A 17,173-nucleotide genomic window follows, 5' to 3' on the forward strand; every position below is an offset into this window, starting at 1 on the left:
GTTTGCTAGATATATCAAGACATTTATGGGTGTAAAAATGTCCTCTGAATTGCGTAAGAAATATAAAGTAGCATGAAAAGAAAATATTCAAGTGCCTCAAAATTGTACTTGAAACTATATTTCACCCACTAAATGACCATTTGTATGCCACCTCATTATGATGGTATATCTTGAATTTGTAAAGAAAACTTTGTTTTTCTCACATGCCTCCACAGGAAATGACAAACTTATTAAATTATTAATTGATTCAGGACAACATTTAACAACAAAACAAACTCTCACAACTCATGCAGTATAATCCAAGTCTTATTCATCCGACTGCAGTACTACCCAAACACATGAATTTTAATCTTATATATATATGTACAAATTGTCTTTTTATGGGTGGTATTCCTTTAAACAGTACTTGAGTAAATGTACCTAGTTACAGTCCACCTCTGAAGAATGAAAAAATATTTTAAAATAAAGCAATTGGTTGAATTTGCAATTATTTATGCAAAATCTGTGGGACCCCAAACAATGAGGAGGTAAAACAAAACATGTTAACAGTTCAGCTCCAAACTAGTCTCAGTAATAAGTTAAACCCAAATCAACCGGCGTGACCTCCGCGTTAACCTGCATATCTGTCTGAATGACAGCCAGAGTGAGAGTCATGCCTCTGCTCATAAACGACACGTCATTGATCAAAGTCTAACGGACATTTTGAGCAATCGCAGTGTGAATGTTTGGTTTACAGCCGTTATTAACCTTTGAATGCATCTGTCACAAGACCTTCCTGCTCTGCAGACTTCACACTAAAAGTACATGCGTTAAAAAGAATGACAGTGATACAAAACAAGAACGAAACTTTATTTAATTTGTTCCCCACTTGTGTTAAACAAGCTCATCACATCACATTCTTCATCAGATGGAGACAAGCTTCAAGCAAGCAACTCAGAGGTGCACAACAGAAAGGCACGAAACTGTCGGGGAGGAGTGATCGAATGTGACTGAGGGTCATAAGAGTGAGATCACGACCTGCTCATGCTGACGATGTTACTGCACTATCACGTGGAGGGAGAAATCAACGTACATTCAGTCAAGTTTGAGCCTGGTGACCGCTGTAGGTTTAAAGTTTTATATCTATTTGTTTTTGTGTAATAATAAAGAATTATAAGGAAACAACACTAGAATTAATTCACCAAATACTGAAACGTAATTCTATTATGAGAAGTGTACATATTAAGAAAATAAATCTTCCTAAGGTGAGAGGCAAACATAAAAATTCACACATTTTCCAAAAAAATAAACTAGTGCTGGTAAAGTGTCTCAGTTAGTGTCCCTTTCGTCAAACAACAATTAAGTGACTACATGCACTCTTAGAAATAAAGGTACCAAAAGGGTTCATCCTGAAGGGCTGAGGTTTTACCCAGAACCATCTGCTTCTGAAGGACTCTTTTTTTTTTTGAAGAACGGGTTCTTCAAGGTTTTTTAGGAAAAACAAAGAGATCTGTTAAGAACTAAAACCATGATAAGTAGACGAGAGATCAATGGGTAATGTTGTCAGTTGGATAGGTTCTAGATGAAATCCTTGAAATATTAAATGGTTCTCCAAAGAATCCTCTTGGTCAGTTCTAAATGAAGCCTTTGGAATATTAAAGGGTTTTCGGTGGAAGCTCCTGGCTGGGTTCTACATGACACCCTTGGAACATAAAAGGGTTCCCCATAGAATCTCCTGGGTGGGTTCCGGATTAAATTTCAGGATTATGACAGGGTTCTTGGTAGAATCCCCTGGGTGGGTTCTAGATGACACCCTTGGAATATAAAAGAGGAATCTATAGAACCTCCTGATGGGTTCTTGTTAGCATGCTTATAAGGTGGACAGGTTTTGGATAGAACCCCTAGAAAGGGTCCTGGGTGGAACAATTACACCACAGAAGGTTCTCTATAGAATCTTTCATAGGGGGTTATGGTGGAACCTTTCACAGATGGTTCAAGGCATTACCCTTTGTGTTAAGTTTTAGGTGTATCCCCCTAAAAGGGTTCCAGTTGGAACCTAAATAAAAGGCTCTATGAGGAACTAAGAAGCATCCTCTATGGGAACAAGCTGAAGAACCCGATAGAGTTCCTTTATTTCTAAGAGTGTGTGCAGCAGGTGGTGTTTGATCTGATGTCAGGTGGAGGTTAAAATAAAGTCGGGGTGTGAACGGGTGGAGCTTGCTCGTTACATTCACGTCATCAAAAATCAACGTCATTCATTCTATACAAGAGAGTAATTTACACAGATACTATTATACAGCACAGAGACCGAGAGGGGAAAAGGCCTCTCTGAGGAGGAGGAGGAGGGGGAGGAGGAGGAGGAGGAGGTCTCTCAGGGGGGAGGAGGTGGACGGCTAATCACAGCCAGAAATTTAATTTTTAAAACATGCAATCTACAATCAAACGATGCAATATTGATCATAAATGTTTTGGTACTCGATTCAGTCATTGGCATCAAAGCAAAAACAAACCATTGGGGGAGACTGCCGGGATCAATTTTAAACTGTGTACGAGAAATAAGCTTATTTTTAGGCGAAATGAGCAGGAAATTCAGGATGCTTCTGATGCACTGACGGGCAGGGAGAGTGTTTTTTTTTTAAGGGTTGAGAAGGAGCGAGAGGCAGAAGCAGCCGGGGTGGATTATACAGACTGGTAGCCAGTGCGACTCTTCCTCCGGCCAATGAGATAAGAGATAAGCACAAGGATGATTAGGAAGCTGAGCGCCACGCCCACTGCAATGGGTACCAAAAAGCTCAAATCAGAGTCCAGGAAGCATTCCTCAGCTGACAGACAGACAGAGAGACAGACAGACAGAAAGCACGTTAGTGGTTTTAGTCAGCAGGAAACATCAGTCTGAGAGATCGAGGATATTTACAGTCAACAAAGGCTGAGAGAAAAGAGGCGCAGCAGCAAGAAGGGAGGTCAGAGGCTACAAAAAGAGGAAATGACAACACAGATGTAGATTAGAGGAAACATTTAAACGGCACAGAAAGGAAATCAAGTTATTACTTATTAGATTAGTCTCTATGAAATTTAATATTCAGGCAGAATGAGAAATTCTCAAAGGTGTAGTCTGACATTTTGGGAAATGCTGATCTAAACCACATCTGTTCAACACGAAGCAGCTTTTAAACAGTGAATTCATTCTCCTGCAGTGTCACAAACATGAAATTATTATCTATATTATATTTTTCAATTCAGTCCAATAACATGTATAGTCTAGTAGAACTGTTTCTTTAAATTATTATTATTTTTTTTTTAGGTTTTATATAATTTAGTAGCTTTCCCATGTTCTGTGTAAACTGTTTGATTTTAGCTTGTTTTAAAAATGTTTAATTCCAACTCCTAATGTATGAGTAAATTGTCTGCTATATAAAACCAAAATGTTTGAGCTCTCCAGGACACCGTACTGGCAAAACAGACATATCTTTGAAGGGAGTGATACAGCGGCTTCAGTTTCCGAACAGAAAGGGCTGTTTAACAGCGATGCCAAGCAGTGAAAATACTGATCTGACTTTGTGAACGCGACTTCTACAACTGCACTGCAGAGTTGGAATTATCCCTTTCAGCTTCAAGAAAATTACCAAAAAACCATAAAAGTGCTTTAAAATGTAATAATTCTGTAACACAATTTTAAATAATTATACTTATATAGTTTACCTTTTTTTTTCTATTTTCTTGCAATTTGTGGAGCATTTTTGCCAATACGCTCATTGCTTTTTTCCTCATGTTTTCGAAAGAAATTGAACTGATTTGCTTTGGGTTCAAAGGTTTAATATTATCAGCGCTTGTCATTCTAACATACATGTATGTCACTGCTTTTTGCTAATGGCCGAGTGACCATTTTCAACCAGAAAACCCAGAGAGGAAACGCAAATGAACCCTCCCCTGAATGTGGAGAGTGGAAACTCTCGTAAGTCATTTTTGTAAACGTGCTAGTAGACAGATTTTTAATACTTTTGGACAGAACTGCCAGCTGTTTCCCTCAATGTCCAGTCTTTGTGCTAAGCTAACTGTCATATTAACAGAAAAAACAAAAACAGTGGTTTTCTCATTCAACTCAAGCACATTTCCCAAAATGTCAAACTTTTCCTTCACAGTCAGTCAACAGCATTTAACACTACATGGAAACATCAACACAACACATGATGGTAATTTTTCAACAATTAGTCAAAGGCAGCGAGGCAAAGAGGCAGCGATTCACTGACTACCCTTTGAAGAGTGTTAAGATCTAAACAAAGAGAGGTTAACTAGAAAGACTCGTAGCCGGTGGCCCTGTTTCTCTTTCTCCCGATGAAAAAGGCCAGCAGAACGATAAGAATGAGAACAAGCAGGGCAACTCCGACAATTATGGGAACAAGGAAGCTCTCCCCATCAGCCTGGCATTCCTCAGCTAGACGGGAGTGAAGAAAGCAGAGAGGTGAATGTTTTAAACATCGGACAAAAGGATGAAAAATATATTAATGGTTAAGGCACGAATGACTGAAAGAAAGACATAGCATCCTAAAGGACTTGGAAGTGTTTAAAGCAGCAAAAGCAATAAACATTTACTCAGGTGTCCAAGGCAGCAATGTATTTTTATTTCCATGAATCTTCAAAGACTAAAAAGCTCTATTTCAGTCTGACACACAACAGAGATCCAATTTACTGCAGCTAACAGCGTGAGTGAATGGAGATGAAATCACTTGTATCCACATAACACAGATCATGATTTAACACGATGGTTTTGCAGCACAAATTCCCTTTGCTGAACATGTGTGCAGTGTCAACAACTAGAGAAAAGATTTTTTTAACAGTATTTAGTGAGTCATTGAATGAACAAAACAAAGCAAGGTACAGCTGTCATGATTGAGAAAATGTGTCACAAACATTTATGCAAGTGCTGCAAAACCATCTTTTTAATTAAGGCAACTGAGTTTGTACAAAGCTGAAATACACAATCACAAGCAAAAAATCAAAGCTCTTATTTGATTCATAGCCATTTCTCATACACATGTACAAAGTCCTGAAGCAACATTCAAGCATCTTAAAAACTATTTCTACTCATGTTCAGCGTAGCGCACTGCCTGCTTTGCTCCGGTCCTGAGGCGTTGGAGCGGCGCTGACAGCACACAACACTGCTACAAGTAAGCAACGATACACAGCTACCACCACGTGTCACATTGGCTCTCTATCAAAACAGAAACACACATTCTGGGGCTCGCCTCCCTCCCTGAAACTGCATCTCTTAGCCCACTTGACAGAATGAAATGTTGGCACTGTACGGTTCTGCAAATGTGGCATTCCACGTTTTATTATGTTAAAATTTCTAAAGTGACGTTGTTCAGGTTACATGAGTTTGAGTTTCTCATCAAAAGAAAAATATGGTGGATGACGTAACACTTCGGATGAGCAGCAGAGCACTGATCCAGACCAGCGACACTTCCAGCTGTGTTCGACGCACCGAGACTGGGTATTTTTAACGAGACCTTTGGAGAATTCGGGCTGTGTTTGTGGTGACAAAACCTGATTTTTTTAATGACACGTCAGGACATTTTCAACTGTGTTTGCAGTGCCAAAACAGGTGATTTTAAACTAGACGCGGGAACATTTGTGGTTGTGTTTGTAGCGATAAATCCAGGAATTTTTAAACAAGCCGTAGCGATATTTCCAGCTGTCTTTGAGGCTCCAAAACTGAGCATTTTTAAATGAGATGTTTGTGACATGAACCAAACCGGGTATTTTTTTAACAAGATGACCAAAACCTAAAGGACACATCAGAACAGTTCCAGTCGTGTTTGATATTTTAAGCCAAAACATGATGTTTCCCCATCCATAACCACACATTATCCAAAGCTTTCAGCATTCACAACGGAAAATTAAAAATTGAAATGTAAAATTCATCAAATCCGCTACATATGACAATATATTCTGTGGTTTGCAGAAACGTAAAATGCCAACATTTATTCTGGCGATTTGGTTGCATCACTGTAACCTGCACTGAGTCCCTGACTTCAGTTTCTGACTACACAAAAACACAACTTTCTGCCAGCAATATTGTGTGTTTCTCAAGATTATATTGCGCACTGAAGTGTTTTTATTTTCCTAACAACTTCTGAACCAGAACGCGAATACAGGTGCGAGGTTTGTTTGTTCTGTCAATTCTGCTGAACAAAGCCACTCAACACTCACAAGGTCCTGATGGAGCAAATATGCTTTTAAAGGAACTGTTTGACATTTTTGGGAAAAACCCTTTTTGCTCTCTTGCCAAGAGTTAGATAAGGAGATCGATACCACTCGACACAAACTTGATATAACATGCTAAGTCAGCATGAGATGATTTGTTTCATTGTTCAGATCCAGGCCGACTTTTTACTGCTTCCAGTCTTTGAGCTAAGCTTATTGAGATGGCAGTGGTATCAATCTTCTGATGTATCTCTCTGTAAGAAAGTAAATAAGTGACTAAACAAAATGTCTTCATAAACAGGACCTTTTTGATATGCGTGAATGCTGAATGTTACAGAGAACTTAAGATTCGAACCAAAGTTTTCAGGGTCTTTAACGTCCCCTGATCCAGCTGCAGCCCTGAGCTCAGGCCAAGCCCACGCCTATACACAGGTGAAATAATGTGACAACGGTCTCAACATAACGCAAAAAACTTAAAGAGCGCCTTAGTGCATTTTTATGTATGTATCCTCGTTTCAGAATTATCTGTGCTGAAAGTGAATATCTACACAACAAAACTCTCCCTTTTCTAAACCTAATGCCAAAAAATGTATTGAGTGAGGGGAAAAAAAACCAAAAACAGCTGAACTTTCTTTTAATATTATTCTCTGACTGGAGTTTGTGCAAATTTTAAGAGACCTTTCAGAACAGCAGACATCTTGTTGTGGTGCAGCAGGAAAAGCACAGGTGTAATTAATAAAAGGAACGACGTCGGCCAGTTCCAGGACTGTTTCTCTGTAAATCAGCCATCGTTAGTGTCATTTATTCCACCTGGACTTTTACTGCTCAATGTCCAAATGTCCTCCATGAAAAAGGTCTGTTAATGCTTAATCAACAAACACTTTCACATTCTCGGCACGATTGGAGCCACTTTATCAGGACAACAATTCCAATGTTTCTCCTGCTCCACAGGGGCAAACACGGGCTAAAGCATTTTTTCCCCTTGACTACTTTCTGAATAAAGTAGACCGTCCTTGGTAATACATTTCTGGAAACAAAGAAAGAAAGCTGATTGACCATCTTTCTTTGATTTGTGAAAGTAGTGCCTTTAAAATTATTTAATGTCTCAATGTGAATCATTTTGGGGATGAAAAGTCAAACCATAAAAGGAACTAAAATGTGCACAAAGATTAAATAATGATAAAAGAAAACAACAAGGGAATGTCTGCAGAGCAAGTGCGAGATCCAACATGTTTAAACTGTGACACATCCAAAAATGCATGACAAATAAATGTCTGGAGACTTTTGTAAATGTAGATTACTATACCTATATAAGAAATCTTATATTGTATATTGAAAGTCACTTTTTGTGTGATTGTAATTACTTGAAGGCATACTTTGCAGGATTTTCTTTAAAAAAAAACAACCTATGGACTCATACAGAATCACTCTCAGTTATTACTTATGACCCACTAGAAGTGTGAGGTGGAGTATTTATCTGCAGAGACTCTGCATGTATCCTGTGCCTGTATTTTTCTTATTTTCTTCATATTGTCTGTGTTCGGGACATTCCTGGGCACAGTGGGCAGGTAACAGGTGATTTTGTGAAAAGGCAGTGACTAGTTACCTGACTACACAATTCACAGACACAACACCAAAAGAAAAACGCAAATTTAGTGCATCTGGGGTTTAATTTTAGGGCCTATGTCCACATAGTGCTTTTTACTCAGCACCGGCATCTTTTTCCATCTGTTCCCAATGAGGAGACGGCATATGTGAAGAAAAAGTCCCCTAAGTTAAGGTTAGCATCACAGTGCCCTGACGCTGCTTTTTTGCTGAAGAAAAACACTTTGTTGTCTTTCACTTTTGCTGTCAATACTGTTTAAAAACAGTAGCTGACAATTCCTGCATAGTATACCTTTAAATTAAAATAAAGCTGTGTGGATTTTGCACTTGCTCGTTAACAAAAACACAACAAAAAAGGGAAGACAAGACATCCAGAAAAACAACAAAAAAGGAAAACAAACTTTGGGGGAAGTCAAGTTTGGTCCTTGAGAAAAACACCAAACCCTCCATTTTTACATGGGTTTCACTCCTCTTATTATCATTAAAAACCCTTTGAGCAAATGCTCCATGTGCATTTCATGTTAACGACCAATCACTCCAAACCTGCATCTCTTTTTTCCCCCCAGCAGACTTCAGTTTAGATTTTGACTCTTGGATTTTTAAGTCATTTGCCAATTAAACAATTGCACATGAAACAGAAGGACCAGGCTTGGGAACCCCGTGATGTTGATTGCACACTGGTTTTAAAGGGTCTGATATCCAACATAAGTCTTTCTTCGACCAATCACGTAAGCGATCACTACAATGAGAATCAAGCCAGCCAGAGCAGCGCCAACAATGATTGGGATTAAGATGCTGGTGTCATCCAATGAACATTCATGGGCTGCAGATAAAAAGAGAGTCAGTCAACAGGTGGAACAGTGATTTCCTGAGTAACAACACAGCAGCAGGACAGCAGTTTTATCTGCCATCAGCTGTGAAAAACGCAACACTTTTCAGTTTAAGGTGTCACGTAATACTGTGCATATTTGAATGAACATCTTTGGCTCGACAGATGCACTTTATGCAAATGACGACACACTGCAGGAGGAGGAACATTAATCAGACATCCTTTTCAGGGAGAAATGTCATTTTCTCTTTCAAGAAATTAAACCGGTGGTTCCAAAACTACAGGTCAGGAAAGATTCCCAGAAATAAAACATGAAAAAAAAATCTGAAAATTATTTTAATGTTTTTTAAAAAATGCTGTAATTTCTTTCTTTTCTTCTTGTGAAATACTGGATACTTTCTTCTCTCTTAAAAAACATTCAGCTGTCTTGTATTGAGGGACCATGAGCAGCTATTGCTTCATTTTAAATGGACAATTTATCCCAAATAATTCAGATGTATCCTGTGGATTATCTCGAGTAATCAGGTCATGATTTCTGTACGTGAAACATTGCTGGTGAGTCTTTCAAATGTTTTTTTCAGCATTTTGAGCACAACAAGGTGAGTGCCATCTAGTTCTATGATGTTGGAGAGAAAGGCGGACATCTCTACGGCTGATATCTCCAACACTCAGCAACTCACAGCAAAGCAATCTAGACTGATATAAAGCACTACAGTACGAGGAAAAATATGTATTTTTTCATCTTAGGGTGAACTGACCCTTTTAAGGAGATGTAAATTAGCCAACATTTTATCACTGTCTAATGATTATCAATTGTGGTAACTAACAATTTCAACAAAATACTTTTTTATATGATTTATATGGGTAATTGGCTGAAAAATTGAGTGCATACAGTTTTAAACCTGTATTCTCCGTTTTTTGGTTTCTTTTAGGAAAATTAATTGCATTTAAAATGTGGCATTATGATCACATAATCAGGCATATAGTCTACAGCTATTCTGAATAAAGTCAGCTAACGACAATCAGCTCTAGTGCTGGTACAAATACTACTCATCTGGTTGCCTCAAACACAACAAAGATCCATTTCCCCCCATTACTCTTAATAAGAACTAGTTTGTTGAGCAGAGTCTGTTTTTAAAGACTGTAAAGAAGAACCTACCTGTACTGAAAACACCCTTCTTCACTCCGAACGGCTGCACCTGCAGGTTGAAGGTGTTGATGGTGAGCAGGCTCGTGATGGTGAAGTTCTGCTTCTTGTTACACATGTAGGAGCTGCCGACAGCCGCCTCCCACAGACTCAGGTTGGTGTTCACCTCAGAAAATGACACACCTTGAGAGAAGCACAGATGTAAAAGAAAACATTAGCTGGGTGCTCAGTGTGGCGTCTGGTCTATGTATGTAGATGTGATTCTTCTAATTACCAGAGTTGGTCTTTCCGGTGATGTTCAGAGCGTGTAGGCGGAATTTCTTTGTGTCCTGTTAGATGGAAAATAGAAACATGCATAAATAGAAAGTATTTTTAATAAATGAACATTTCAGCTCTCTTAATAACCAAAGGCTAATACAGACTCAGCATCTGGGATGACCTGAAGGAACATTTCCCTTCTCTTTTTACTGGGATGAGTGATACTGTTAGTGAACATTTCACATTTTGTTGCATCCTGTCCATTTCTGTGAAGTCACATAAAGTCAGTCACCGTGTTCAAGCATTTGTTTATCTATCAGATGCAGTGACTCCTACCCAGAAGTACGAAACAATAAAGATGGAAAGATGATAACCACATATTTGAGTTTAGGATGAAAATAAACATGAACATCAGATTACAGATTGTTGTGAAGCCGATGTAGGTGTATTTATTGACGCAATAAAAGGTGACCTTTGAATTACACCTCAGTTCCACACTGACCCGATAAACGATGGAAATAATACTGGAAACGATACTGTTAGTACAAGTAGTGTACAAATAGCATGACTGCAAAATAAAAAATTCTGTAAAAAAAAAAAAAGTACACCGAAAACGGATCTAATATTACTTACTTACTTACTTACTTATTACTTACTATTACTACTTACTAATTACCAATTAAAAATTATTCTTTTAAAATGGTACCGGTGCCTGAACCAATCCTTTTTCTTTCTTTTTTTTTTAATTGTAGAGGCAAAATTAAGCTTGAAATTGAAGCATATATCAACTCTTAACAGTTTACAGTATATTTAAAAATATATATCAAAAAATCAAAAAACTCTATTAACATATTCACATAACACATTCACAAAATAAATACACCTAAGCCAACTGCAATAAGTAAACAATAGATAACAGTGACAGTATTAACAGCAAAAAAATGTTGAGATCAACAATTGTCTCCCTAATTAAGGAGAGACTCTGCAACCACTCAGTTCTCCATTATTCATTTACTGATATTGTTATAGCGGCTGAGAATGACAGTTGTGATTACTATACTGAGACATCAGAGGCATCGATCAATCACAGCCCTTCAAAACCTGATAAAATGTGACCTACACGTTTTTCAAACTTACGTTGGTGAAAGTGAGGATGACGGTCATTGTGCTCGACTCCAGCACCAGCTCACTGACGTTGACTCCACATGATCCGGAGCTTTTGGTCCCATTTGGGTCCAAGTTCATCTTGGAACATTAAGGGAAAAGACGGGAATCAAATCAACAAAAAGGAACATGGAAGATCACCAGTATAACATCTGGAAATCAAGATTACAACAATCCTGAGTTAATGAACATACCTCTGCTTGCTTGAAAGTAACCTGCAGGCCGAAGTTGGCCATCAGACAGGCTGTGCTGTTTTCATCTGACTTCACGATGTACTCCCCAGTGGCGGGAGTAGGGAGGGGGGGGGTTGGGGGGGTTATAGGAGGGGTGGTGGATGAAGCGTTTGTGACCGGAGCTGCAGTGCTGGTGGCATGAGTGGTGGGGGCAACGGAGGTTGTGGGCACGTCGGCAGCACAAGAAGTAACTGTGTGAGAGAACGGAGATTTAATGTGAACAGAAGAGAAATGTTAGAGGCAAGATGAGATGTCATGCTGCATCTGCACTTACTGTTTTCACTCGTGGCGTTGTTTGTGACAAAAGCCTGTATGAGCACGTCCCACAGCGTCTGATTGACCAATTCACTTTCAATCATTTCTTTACTATTGCAGGAGTAGCAGGTGTTCACGTCGACGTCTGTAATGTGAGGCTTCACGAAGACAGATAGAGTTTCTATCGGAAATTAAAAACACATCAGGATCAGTACAAGGCCGTTCATCTATGTGTGTATTTTTGGTTTGCACTGTGAGGTGTATCAGTTACCATTCGATGATGCTTTTGGGAAGACTGTTGCGTCGCTGAGGTTGTAGGAGAAGGTGATGGTGTCTATCTGATACACTTTCCCATTCATGGTGAAGTTCATACTCCAGGAGTGTCCTTCTCCAAAATTAATCTTCAAATTTGAGCTCGTGGTATCACACGTACTTCCATCTGATGTGACTTTATCAGGAAGTTCAAACTCAGCTGGTGCACTCTAAAAGAGAACAGAGTGTAACCTTTTGTAACCTTTAATTACGTGTGTTTGATGTTTAAAGCAAACTTCACAGATCTCAATGAAAAAACTTGAGTTTTACTTCCTGTGATAGATACACTGACACTAAACATCATCATTCATGAGTGTTTATTGCCCTAGTTTTACAGTTTGTACAGTGAAACCGTGATATTTTCTGAGACTGTTACCTTACTAAAAAAATTTCATACTATGTAAACCTAACTGGTACTAGTCGGCCCTTGTTGGCTTTTTTTTGGTTGATTCAGCATGCTGAACTGATATCAGAGACGCCAGAGCCCGCCGGTCAGTGGGGAGTGTATTTTAATTGTTCAAACGATGTTGTTGACAAAGAACAATAATTTAAATATGTCTTATTCTTAAGAAAAAAAGAGTAAACATTTTCTTATCTTATAAATCACCCAAAATTTCCAGTTTATGGCTTTAGCATTATTTTAATAGGCCGCAGTCTGATATGAATGCTTTATTAAAGTTAATTATAAATAAAGTTTAGTAAATTTCTCAAATGTTCATACATATCTATGAGCTGCTTTTTAAAAATATATTTGTTTTAAATCACAACAGCTCACTAGTGAGAAGACAGGACATAACAACTGCAGGATACCCACCAGGAAAACTCTGACTAAAATGCTGAATTGCAAGAATCTATTTGCTTTGTAGTGAGTCTCCTCATTTCCCCTTTCCATGGTGACATTTGCTTACACTACAGTTGTCTGATAGTCACGCTGGTGAGGCGACATGATAAGAGCAGAGCTGCTTTTCTATAGAGTAACTTCATGAAGATACTGTGTAGCCTGATGTACTAAATATACCGAACAAGACACTCACCGTATTGTCAGTTCTGTCATATGAGACTGAGAAGTTGACCATTAGTTTAGCGTAGAGGCACAACTTGTTGTCTTTGTCAGTGACTTTCACCTCAGTGCCATGTGACAGCTGGAAAGCTGAAAAGGAAAGAAAATAAATCACTATTTGTCATGTTCTAATTAATTAGAAGTCCTGTTGGGTTAATTTAAAAGGTTATTCTTTTCAATAACAATATAGCTGCAAACGACGAAACTCGTTTGCAGCTATTTCATATAAGGTCTGTCTGTTCCAACATGAGGGACTAAGAACACACACATTTTTAGGAAATCAACCACAAACTCAGTGCTGCCAGCTGGCATCGGATGACCTCCACTGCGAGCAGTGTGTACTAAAATACAACTTGGATCAGGGAAATTTTGTAAACAGGCTGGAAATGTCCTAGTTCACTTGCCATATAAGGGTATTTAAGATGTATTCTTATGTACAGACGGATCCCACAATCCTAAATTGACAAGAAACCAGGATAGTAATGTGTAACACTCTACAGTCTCTGAGAACTTGCATATAATTAAACTGAATAGAGGCCAAGGTCCATTCAGATTTACTATATGGTTTTGCAAGTTTGCACTGTCAACAACTTAAAAACAGCTGCCTGACACAATTTCTAAGTATCATAAACGTATAAATCTCCAGTCAAGAACTCAAAGTTACAAAGATGTTTGTGACTTTGCTCCAAAAACATTGTATTTTTACAGAGGGGCCGGGCTGTCAGATATAGCCACATCTCACCTGAAAATACTCGGTCAACACTTAAAATATGGCTTTTTCTCACACAGAATTCAGTACGTTGAAATCTCAGCTATCAAACTGTGTGACCAAATCTATGGGAGCACCATTTTTGTTAAAGACTCTCAATAGGAAGTGTGTGATAATGTATGATAAAAACATTTGCAGTGGAAACATAGCTGAAATTCCTCATCGGGTCACAGAATTTGTTGTAACACTATATCTGTCAGCATAAGAGGTTTAATTTTAAGAAAAACTACAGCACTATAAGCAAAATACCACCTCTGAGTATTAGTTAGCGCTCGCTTATTGACAGCACATGAAATAAATCATGACATTAGCTAACCACTGCCTTACTAAGCCACCTTTCTCAATGCTGTTAAAAATGACAGTAAACATGCTGTTGGTGAAGGGCAGGTATCGCTGCTCTATCTAAATGTAGACAAAACATCTGAGTCTTCAAAAGACAAACTTAAAAACTGGAAGCTACAATTACAGGAGGAGATCTCTGAAGAGGAAGGCTCAAACCCAAGCACTTTAATCTCAATACACATGCTTCAAATGTAACAATACCAAAAAAACACTCTTTTTATGGGAATATCATACAGTCAAATTTTTAGAAGAAGGTTCTTGAAATTGTTTGCAAAAACTCTGAGAAGCGTGACCATGCACTAATAGACTTATGTCATTGCAAGTTAAGAGAGCAATACTGTAGGTACAGGATGGAAACGTGATCAAACCAAACATAAATAAATGTGTAAAGGATCTAACAACATGTATTGTCATGAAGAAACTAACACATTACTAAAGGAAAGCTGACAATTTCCTGAAAATGTTTAGGGGATCTTCATGGAGTTTTTAAAACAAAATGTAGGTAATGATCAATAAAGTCAGAGACAAGGTTGAGTGCAGGGAAACTGGAATAAAAATAAAGTTGTTAAGTGCTAAAGCCTGTGTCACCTTTAAGATTTTGATTAAATAACTTACATTCTAGCATTAATAACAATAAGCTCATTTTCTATCCTAAGATCTCCCTGTGGAACAACCAGCCCCTGCTTATTAAACAAAGCCACACTAAGGTTATTTTTAAAACAAAAGTTACTGAGAAGTTGTGGGAGGGTTTGATTGTTCAGCAGTAAAGGAGGTAATTTGAACCATAAGTGTGGAAGGGGGAAAAGTAGGTCATAACAATGGTTCCCAACAGATGGGTCATGGGTCCATTCAGAATGAACTGCAAATTAGTAATAAAACAGACTTTATTTTGAATTACAATCCTACAGACTGTTAAGGGCCTCATTTATCATGTCAACCTGTTTTTTTTTCCAGTATAGCAACTATTTTATTGCCCTGTTTTATGGTATTATATGGCCTATTGACATGACACGCCTTTGCAGTATTTTTATGTCACTGGTCTTGAGGCAGTAATAAGCACTTTTTTGTTTTAGTGTGCTTTTAAAATTCCTGACAAAAATAAAAAAAAATGCTACAGCATCTGTATTTCCATCTGCTATTTTTTTGTTTGCGTTTTTAACTTAACATTACCTGCCTCTTCATTTGATGGTACACATTATTTGTTGCGTTGACTGGCCCGTTTATCAATAACACCAATCAAAAATATTGTTAAAAAACATAACCTACTATCAAGTTAATTTAATATGAGAAATCAACTGAACTCAAGTTCTCTAATTTAAAGCTGATTCATTTTAAACGCCCACCTAACACAAAAAGTTATCTTGTTTGTAGCTATTACTATTTCCTTTTAATATCCGTTAATCTGGATATATCATCTATCCATAATCTATTATTATTTATCGTTTTAAGTACCGTTGTTAGCTAGCTTGCTAACTAGCTAACAGAACGTTAGCTTAACGGTAATTCGTTCTGCCTGTACCGTCACGTGCTAACTTACTGTAAACTGCCAAACCTTGCTAATGCTAACCACTTTAGCCAGTTAACACAATGTTAACGCGTTTAATGTTGTGCTAACGGGGGTTTACACGCCACTAATATCCCGTTAACGCAAGCTACACTCACCGAGGTTATTTTGCAACTCGGAAGGTTTTATTATCACCACGAAATTGAGCTTCAAAACAAGTGTTATCTAATAAATAAGCTAACGGCTAAGATAGCTAACGTTACCCCAGCTAACACAATGTAAAATGGTAGCATAACGTTTAAAAGACAGCTTTACAGTTACTGTCAGCGCAAAGTTTGGATTTTATACAATACTGTGAAAGCATAAATAGCAGTTATGTGAGAAAATGTAGTTTATTGCGGTGGACATGGCGACTTTACGGTGACCCGTTTGATGTTGTTGACGTATGTAACAATTAGCAAGCTAGCTTCATTAGCAAAACATCACGACTGGGCAACTCCTCGTATGACTAGGTTTCCTTTCAGGCCCGCGCAGTAAATTCATCCTCAAATCGTCTTTACAATTAAAAACACAGATAAGTAAATAATATAATTTTAATATCACTTGTTCCAGAGCAGCATTAAGCCAGAGCCCGGTAGCACCAGGCCCGGAGTGTCCCATAAGTTTCACATTAATCACGTCACTTTGCAGAAACAAAAAGCGATTTTTTTCCTCACTTTTTTTGACATTTGTTTAAAGACTAATCAAGGTGATGATACGTACCGATTCCAAGGGCGAGGAATAAAACAAATGCAGCATATCGGTACATGGTTGCCTTGCAGTTTGTAGTGTCAGCTACCGGGAGAGAGGATGAGAAAGATCCGATAGGGACGCTCTGTCAGCGGTGTTTGGGATGTCTGTGAGCCGCCGACTGTACCAGGAAATGGAAGTCATATGACAGGGACCGTCTCAAAGCAGAGGGAGGTGTGGACTAAAGTCTGGCTTTAGATATCTCTCCACCTTTTTCAGAGTTACTTATTGTACTGTGTGCATGTTCAAGGCTCAGGCGAATGTGAATGTTAAATAGCCTCAGACAAAAAGCTTAAAGGTTAGTTTTGTTTTTTATCCATAGTCAGTGTATTGCGTACAGTAGATGTCAGTCAGCACAGCCCAGTTTGGTGAAGCAGGCTGACATGGAAGTTAAATAATCTATGACTGTGGATGGGGTCAGCAGCAAAACAAAGTTTAGTCACCGTTAAAAAAAAAACACCTAAAATATTCAGTATCAGTTTAAGTGTACGCTATATTGAGAGTATTTTCACTGCTTCACTTTAATATCACATAGTGGTTTCTGGAAGGAAAATGAAGCCGTTACATCACTCTCCTTAAAGCCAGACAAAAGGACAGTGATTTAACATCTCTGAACAGAGCAGCTGCTGATCCACTGCTGCCTCTAGCAGTTATTTTGTTAGTGGTATTTTGTGACTGGTTCCAACACATTTTAATAGGTACAATTTCAAAACTATTTCATGG

At 38.3% G+C, this 17,173-nt stretch overlaps 1 protein-coding gene across 3 annotated transcripts; it reads right to left on the reverse strand.

Annotated features, from left to right (window-relative positions):
* Positions 1-828: 828 nt before the first annotated feature.
* lamp2 (lysosomal-associated membrane protein 2) lies at positions 829-16,605 on the reverse strand. 3 transcript variants are annotated; one of them, XM_088080918.1, is made up of 9 exons: positions 16,424-16,604; positions 13,021-13,136; positions 11,946-12,156; positions 11,694-11,855; positions 11,381-11,610; positions 11,160-11,267; positions 10,039-10,093; positions 9,777-9,947; positions 829-2,801 (listed from the first exon to the last, which is right to left on the reverse strand). In XM_088080918.1, the coding sequence occupies exons 1-9, from the start codon at positions 16,467-16,469 to the stop codon at positions 2,659-2,661; spliced, it is 1,242 nt and encodes a 413-aa protein (XP_087937044.1). In that variant the 5' UTR covers positions 16,470-16,604; the 3' UTR covers positions 829-2,658. The 3 variants fall into 3 exon arrangements, with proteins under 3 accessions (XP_087937044.1, XP_042348690.2, XP_042348691.2); XM_042492756.2 differs by lacking the exon at positions 829-2,801 and adding an exon at positions 3,259-4,411 and having other exon boundaries at positions 16,424-16,605; XM_042492757.2 differs by lacking the exon at positions 829-2,801 and adding an exon at positions 4,577-8,611 and having other exon boundaries at positions 16,424-16,600.
* Positions 16,606-17,173: the final 568 nt, after the last annotated feature.

Source organism: Plectropomus leopardus, chromosome 8 (assembly GCF_026936395.1).
Source record: "Plectropomus leopardus strain MGB_pleo_1.0 chromosome 8, ASM2693639v1, whole genome shotgun sequence".
Taxonomy (NCBI): Eukaryota; Metazoa; Chordata; class Actinopteri; order Perciformes; family Serranidae; genus Plectropomus; species Plectropomus leopardus.

What these genes read in the sequence shown, in the direction of transcription:
- lamp2 (XM_088080918.1), bottom strand. Translation starts at nt 16,469, where the DNA reads ATGTACCGATATGCTGCATTTGTTTTATTCCTCGCCCTTGGAATCG. An exon ending in ATTCCTCGCCCTTGGAATCG is followed by an intron (nt 13,137 to 16,423) that starts GTACGTATCATC and finishes TTTCCTTTTCAG; the next exon opens with CTTTCCAGCTGTCACATGGC. An exon ending in ATGACAGAACTGACAATACG is followed by an intron (nt 12,157 to 13,020) that starts GTGAGTGTCTTG and finishes GTTCTCTTTTAG; the next exon opens with AGTGCACCAGCTGAGTTTGA.